Source organism: Moschus berezovskii, chromosome 22, assembly GCF_049115385.1.
Source record: "Moschus berezovskii isolate FMDL1 chromosome 22, NW_MosBer_1.0, whole genome shotgun sequence".
Taxonomy (NCBI): domain Eukaryota; kingdom Metazoa; phylum Chordata; class Mammalia; order Artiodactyla; family Moschidae; genus Moschus; species Moschus berezovskii.
In genome coordinates this window covers 56,150,737-56,157,809 of record NC_142481.1, presented here as the reverse complement: position 1 = coordinate 56,157,809, position 7,073 = coordinate 56,150,737, and the positions used below count along the sequence as shown (strand labels likewise).

Genomic DNA, 7,073 nt, shown 5'->3' with positions numbered 1-7,073 from the left:
TAAGATCCTGGAGACATAAGCTAGGTTTGAATTATTTCTCTGCCACTTTTTTGTTTTGTGGCGTTGGGGAGGTCCCATTACCTCTCTAATTTCCTTATTTGTGAACTGGAGTGATGACAACATTTACCTCCATGGGTTCTCCTGAGGATCCAAATGATTAGTACCTCCTGCACAGCACAGAGTGGACTCTTGGTAAATAGTAGCAGATGTGGGTTGGCTGGGCACTAATACTTGCAAAGACCCTGCCCCCAAAGGGACCTTACAGAGTGTCACATAGTCCTGTGCATAGTAAGATTTGCAAAAGGTGCTATTTTTGTCTTCGAGTCCTCTCCAGTTGTGTATGCTTCAGACCCCAAAGCTAAGTGCTACAGCTAGAATTATTTTTTAAAGAGTAACCCTGGACCCTCTGAGGGCCAGCAGGATTTCAGAAGCCTCCCTCTGGGCCACTCAGAGCTGGAGGCAGCAGCGTCAGTGTAAGTGGTGGGAGCTGGGGGCTGAGACAGAGCCACTTACTCCTCTCTGTGTTTTCGGTAGCGCTGGAGGTCGCGCTCCACCAGGACGGCCCTCTTCACAAACACCGCCAGGGCACTCCAGCTGGCCAGGATGATGGCCAGCTCCAGAACGTTCCACTTGCTGTGGAAATAGCACCACTTTTGCTTCCGCAGGAGCTTGCCCTGGGAAAGGAGCCAGAGGTTCTAATAAAGGCTGTGGATCCCAAGGGGTTTCTCAGAGCCCTGGCCTTACATGCGTAGAGCAGCAGGGGCCTCTCCCCAATTCTGTGCATGGACCTCACCTGTTCCCATCATCAGTCAGGGCTGCAGGATTTGTGGGTGTTTAAGAGAAAGTACAGGATCTAATAAAAAAGCACTTAATTCTCTCAGATGCAGAAAAAAGGGGGTGGGGGGAGAAGGGAGGAAGAAAACTCTCCCCTCAAAAGAGCATTTACTTTAGAAAACTTATAATTGTGAATTCTTTCTCTGCCTCTTTGAGATGCAAGACCTTTCCTGGTGGCTCAGACAGTAAAGAATCTGCCTGCAGTGCAGGAGACCCCGGTTCAATTCCTGGATCAGAAAGATCCCCTGCAGAAGGAAATGGCAACCCACTCCAGTGTTCTTGCCTGGGAAATCCCATGGACAGAGGAGCCTGGCGGGCTACAGTCCATGGGGTCACAAGGAGTAGGACATGAGTGACTAACACACACATAAAAGCCAATACATAAGAACTGACTTAAGCCTTAATCTGAGATGTATGTAAATCTTTTTAAAGCTAAACAATCCTCTTAAGTGAAGTGAAGTCATTCAGTCTTGTCTGATTCTTTGCAACCCCATGGACTGTAGCCTACCAGGCTCCTCCGATCCATGGGATTTTCCAGGCAAGAGTACTGGAATGGGTTGCCATTTCCTTCTCCAGGGGATCTTTCCAACCCAGGGATCAAACCCGAATCTCCTGCACTGCAGGCAGACCCTTTACTGTCTGAGCCACCAGGGAAGCAAAAACAGTTCTCTTGCCCAATATTCAAAGTCAGAAACTTTTTTCTCAAGGGCCAAGGAGTCATCTCTTTGAAATATAATCATCAAGGAAGATAGAGCCCTTATCTCCCAGTTTCCCTGTGAAAGTAGGAACCAAGCCACTTGGTTACAAGTTGGAAAATTACCTCATGTTATAAACATAGAAGAAGTCTATTTTTTTCATTTGGTAAAGGCAGTTAGCAAATTCAGGTGGCTACCACAATTAACAGGTGAACTTAGGTTGAACTAGTGGTATAAGCAATCCTATAGTGGTGTAAATGGTGTTCCAAGTCCTCTTAAGGATTAATCAACATTAATTTCAAGAGTGGGTGTGTAATGGTTTTGTATCTGCCTGAAGATATGCAAGAGTGAAATTTCTTTGTCTTTACAACCTCTTTATTAGATTGTCTGGGATGAGCTTCACATTCAGTTTAATGCTTTGTTGTTTAGTTGCTAAGTCATATCCGACTCTTTGAGACCCCGTGGACTGTAGTCCACCAGGCTCCTCTGTCCATGGGGATTCTCCCAGGCAGCAATACTGGAGTGGGTTGCCGTTTCCTTCTCTGGGGGAATCTTCCCAACCCAAGGATTGAACACATGGCTCCTGCATTGGCAGGCAGATTCTTTACCACTGAGCCACTAGGGGGTTCAATGCCTAATCAATTAAAAAAAAAAAGTTGTTTTCTTAGGGGGAATGGAGAGTTATTGTTAAATGGGAACAGTTTGTGGTCTTGCCGTCCCTCTCAGCCTCTTTCCTTACATGCAAGAGAATCTTGTGTTGTCTGTTCCACTTCCCTCCTCTTCCCCACTCCTCTGGAAGAAGGACATGTGTTTGGCTGGTCAGAGGCCAAGTTCACCTCTTTTATAAAGAGATGGAGGGATTTTTAACTGTTTAAGCAGCGTAATGAGAAGGATTTAAGAGTTTTAGAGAGGTTTTCTGAAGCAGCTGCAGGCAGAGTGTGAGGGCTATGGAGAGGAGAGCTGGGTGGTGGATGGGCCTCCTTTGATGTTGTTAGAGAAATGAAGGGACTGAAACTGCTATTAGGTAACTGTTGACTGGTGATTTTGAATTGGCAGTGCTTAGAGACCGTGTGGAATCCAGATTTATGGATCAGTGTGCAACATGGTGGTAAATGTGGCAAAGGGGATTTTTCCTAATTCCTGGAGACCACCCAGGAAGGACCATCCTAAAAGTCTCAGTTCCTCAGAGGTGCCTGAGCTGGGTCAGCCCTCGGGACCAGCAGGGGATGTGGAAGATTGCCATGGCACACAGCTACGCAGAATATCTTCCCCTCCCTTCTTTAGGCCCCCTCTGAGGAAGAGGGGAGTAGGGAGAGAGAACAGGCAGGCGCACGCCCACTCCATCCTCGCTGGTGGAGCCACAGGCCCGCCCCTCACCTGCACAGCCATGTAGGAGAGGAGGAACAGGAAGTAGACGATCTCCGCGGCTGCCACGAAGGGGTGCCAGCCGTCAGCAAAGGGGTACAGGCGCAGGCTCTGCAGGTTCGCGTGTGCAAAGAAGGTTCCTGCAAAGCAGAGCATGTTCTGCTCACCCACGGCCGCATGCCCACTCAGTACCGGAAGTCATCAGTGAGATGAAGTGAACTCAAGCCCTTCTGAGGGGTGGCCGCTGGCAGAAAAGAAGAGAGGTCCTCTAACCCACAGACCAAGGGACTGAAAGGTGAAGGCCAGAAATGGCTGTCTATCTGACGGGACAAGGGGGGCTGCAGTGGAAGACAGGCCTCTGGCCCTTTCCTTCAGCGCCAGCCATTGTGCCCTCATCACCTCCAGCCACAGCACACCTGCTTGCCTAACATATATTTACTCCAAGTTGGCCTGTTTAAGGCCATTTCATCTAAAGAGAATGCTGGGGATCGATTGAGCTATTAACCAATATGCCTAAAATTCAACCTTCTTTAGAATTCTTTTTCATGCCGAAGAATCGATGCTTTTGAACTGTGGTGTTGGAGAAGACTCTTGAGAGTCCCTTATACTGCAAGGAGATCCAACCAGTCCATTCTAGAGGAGATCAATCCTGGATATTCATTGGAGGGACTGATGCTAAAGCTGAAACTGCAATACTTTGGCCACCTCATGCGACGAGTTGACTCACTGGAAAAGACTCTGATGCTGGGAAAGGTTGGGGGCGGGAGGAGAAGGGGACGACGGAGAATGAGATGGCTGGATGGCATCACCGACTCTGTGGACATGAGTTTGAGTGAACTCCGGGAGTTGGTGATGGACAGGGAGGCCTGGCGTGCTGTGATTCATGGGGTCGCGGAGAGTCGGACACGACTGAGCGACTGAACTGAACTGAACTGAACTGATGTCTTTTCCTAAACCAATTTGACTAATAAGGCTACTGCCTGCAAAGACAAAGCCAGTCCAAAAAATGGCAGACTGGAGAGATACAAACCACTGCTGAATCAACTAGACCAGAAACCTACACCACGCTTCTCATTTGTAAAAATCAATTAATCAGGTTGTGTTGGGGACAAACTGTTTAAGAGGTTCTTAAACAGCCAAAGAGATGGCAAAAAGAAATAGGAAATTACAAGGCGTGGGAATAAATCCCCCAAAAAGGATTTGAAAGAAACTTTTGACAGCGAATGATAATGAAAGTTGAAAGGCTTTTTACTTTTCACTTTACAAAATCCTGAAATTTCAAAAGAACTACAAATATTACTTTTTAAAATATGTAATTTACAGAATTCCCTGGAAGTCCAGTGGTTAGGATCCTGTGCTTCCACTTCAGGGGACCCAGGTTCAATGCCAGGTTGGGAGAGTAAGATCCCACATGCCACAAGGAGTGGCCAGGAAAAAAAAAAAAGTCATGTTTTAAAAGTTTTATTTTTTAAAAAGAGGTGGTTGATTTTAGGAAAATTGATTATTAGCTGACTGAGAACTTAGATCAGTGTTTTTAGTGGATTATGATTAGCATTAAAAAAGGGTGGAAAGCAGGGAATGGAGAGAAAGAATAGAACACAAAATAGAGTATTACATGTTGTTAAGGAAATTATTTTTGAAAACTTTGTCTCAGTTATGTTTTAATATATTGGTATGTGTGTATTAGAATTTGATGTAAAATGAACTTTTACATGTAGGTTGCATGTAACTTTTGCAATGTACATTGAGGTACCACAAGTAAAGTGTGGTTTAGGTAAAGTTATCTGTTACCAGGTCACCCCCTCCCCAGCCCTTCAATGCTAGGCCCCCATCCCCACACACAGGAGAGTGGAAAGTTCAAGAACATGAGCTGCCTTCAGACCCCAACTGTCTCCCAGACTTGAGAGACAGGCCAGAGAGAAATACAGGCAGCCAGAAAGAAGGGTGGAGCAGCCCTGAAACTTTGCCTTTAGGGGCAAAGGCAGAACCAAGACCCTTTGGCAGTATTGTCCAAACAACCTTTTGCCCTGGAGCTCTGGCCTGGGGGTGGGGAATCCTAGCCCAGAGGGAGGGGTGTCTATCATCTGGAACATGCAGATAGGTTCACAGGCAAGCCTGCCCACCAAGGGCGCTGGTCTCCAGGGTCAGAGTGACAATGCAGAAAAGGTTGACGTTAGCGTTGTAGACCGTGAACTCCACAAACACGGCTCTGGTCAAGCTGTCCAGCCAGGTGTTGTCAAAGAGATACTGGAGGGTTCTGTGGGAAGAGGAGCATTTAGGGGTGTCTCAATACACAGGGGCTCGCTGCCCTCTCAGCCCAGGGAGGAGCCCAACGCTTCCTGTCAAGATTCCTCCCTGTTTCTGCTCTACGCCACATGCCCCAGGACCTTCAGGCTGCTCCTGGGAGTGCAGAGGTTCTAAAAATGTGGTCCCCAGACTGCTAGCATCACATCATCTGGAAACTTGTTAGAAATGCAAATTCTCAAGCTCCACCCCGGATTCCCCAGTCAGAATCTCTGGGGGTGGGGACCTGGGAATCTGTGCTTTGGTGAGCCATCCAAGGGATTATGATGTAGTTTTTTGGTTTGTTTTAACCATTATCCATCTCTGTCTATCTTTTTTAAGTATACTTGATGTACAATGTTAGTTCAGGTGTACAGCATAGTGATTCAGTATTTTTATAGATTTTAATAACTTCCATTAAAAGTTATTACAAAGTGAGGCCTATAATTCTCTGTGCTAGACAATATATCCTTATTGCCTCTCTATTTCATTTTCATTTTTATTATTTTTTTGGCATGTGGAGTAGCATGCAAGATCTCAGTTCCCTGACCAGAGAGATCAAATCCATGCCCCCTGCAGTGGAAGCATGGAGTCTGGACCACCAGGGAAGTCCCAATCTTATACATAGTATCTGATGCATTTTCAAGTTTGAGGACATGGTGTTAGAGGAGCCACATAGAACATTAGGGGCTTAGGCAGGCAGCGGCTATTGCTGCCACAGTCCCTCTTGGGCTGGCAGTTCACAAAACCAGTTCCCAGAGATCTGCTCACAGGTGTTGTAGGAACAGCATGTGCCAGAGGGACCTGGGTTCAAAACTTGCCTGCCTCATGGGCAAGCTGATAACATCTCGAGGTCTCAGCTTCCTTATCTGCAGTGGTGTTAACACCAATACCTTGGGATCATTATGAAGATAAAATAGAAATGCATGCAGTATTAATAATAATAGCTGTTATTAGAGCAGTAACGATGGGCCTGTTTTAAAATATGCCCCATCCCTGGTGGGTTTGGGGCTTCCCTGGTAGCTCAACTGGTAAAGAATCTGCCTGCAATGTGGGAGACCCCAATTCAATTGCTGGGTCGGGAAGATCCCCTGGAGAAGGGAAGAGCTACCCACTCCAGTATTCTGGCCTGGAGAATTCCATAGGGTGGCAAAGGGTCAGATGTGACTGAGTGACTTTCGCTTTTTTGCTGGGTTTGCATCCTGCTGAATGTGTCAGTTGTTCTGAGTGTCAGGAAAACACCTCTTATGTGGAAATAGACTATTTCTGGCCTGTCCTTAATCGCAGGGGACCCTGCCAGGTGTTTTCCTTTGGAGTTTGTTACCTCTGTTCCTTGATGTTGTAATAATGCAGTGGAGGAGCCAAAGGTTCACACGGGTTTACTCACTCACCTGGATCTACACCGCTAACTGGAGTAGTGCCAGGTTTCTAACCTCCAACACTAGAACGTGCTGGGAGAGGCCGTGTGCGTGAGCCCTGAGTGTCCCCACACATTCATGCCTAGTGTTCCAGAAACACAAGGCTCTGGCTGGGCTTCACCCAAGCCTCATCTCAGCGCTGGGTTTGCAGCAAGCAACTTCAAGGAATGGGGTGACGTCCACCTTCAGACAAAGAGCAGGCTTTCTTCTGCCACTGTAGAAACAGTGGGTAAAGTGCTCCATGCACAGTGTTCCTCCTTGGTACTGTCACTCCCTGCATGGGCAAGCATCTATCATGGCCCTTCCTAGGGACTGACTCCCATCACCATGAAGCTCTGCTACTGTTTTTTGCTGTGAGGAGTGAAATCCTTTGTCTCTGACCTAGGAGTCTTGTGTCTTCTGCCAACATCCATGAAACAGACTAGCATGTTAGCTTCCGTTCTGTTCCGTTCCGTCGCTCAGTCGTGTCCGACTCTTT

The 7,073-nt window shown here is 47.1% G+C and overlaps 1 protein-coding gene across 1 annotated transcript in view; it reads right to left on the bottom strand.

Annotated features, from left to right (window-relative positions):
- Positions 1-7,073, bottom strand: part of LOC129547364 (polycystin-1-like protein 2) — a 98,903-nt gene that overhangs the window by 5,060 nt on the left and 86,770 nt on the right. The window contains 3 exon segments of the mRNA XM_088830778.1: positions 514-674; positions 2,907-3,034; positions 5,018-5,151. Coding sequence (XP_088686904.1) covers positions 514-674; positions 2,907-3,034; positions 5,018-5,151 — 423 coding nt within the window.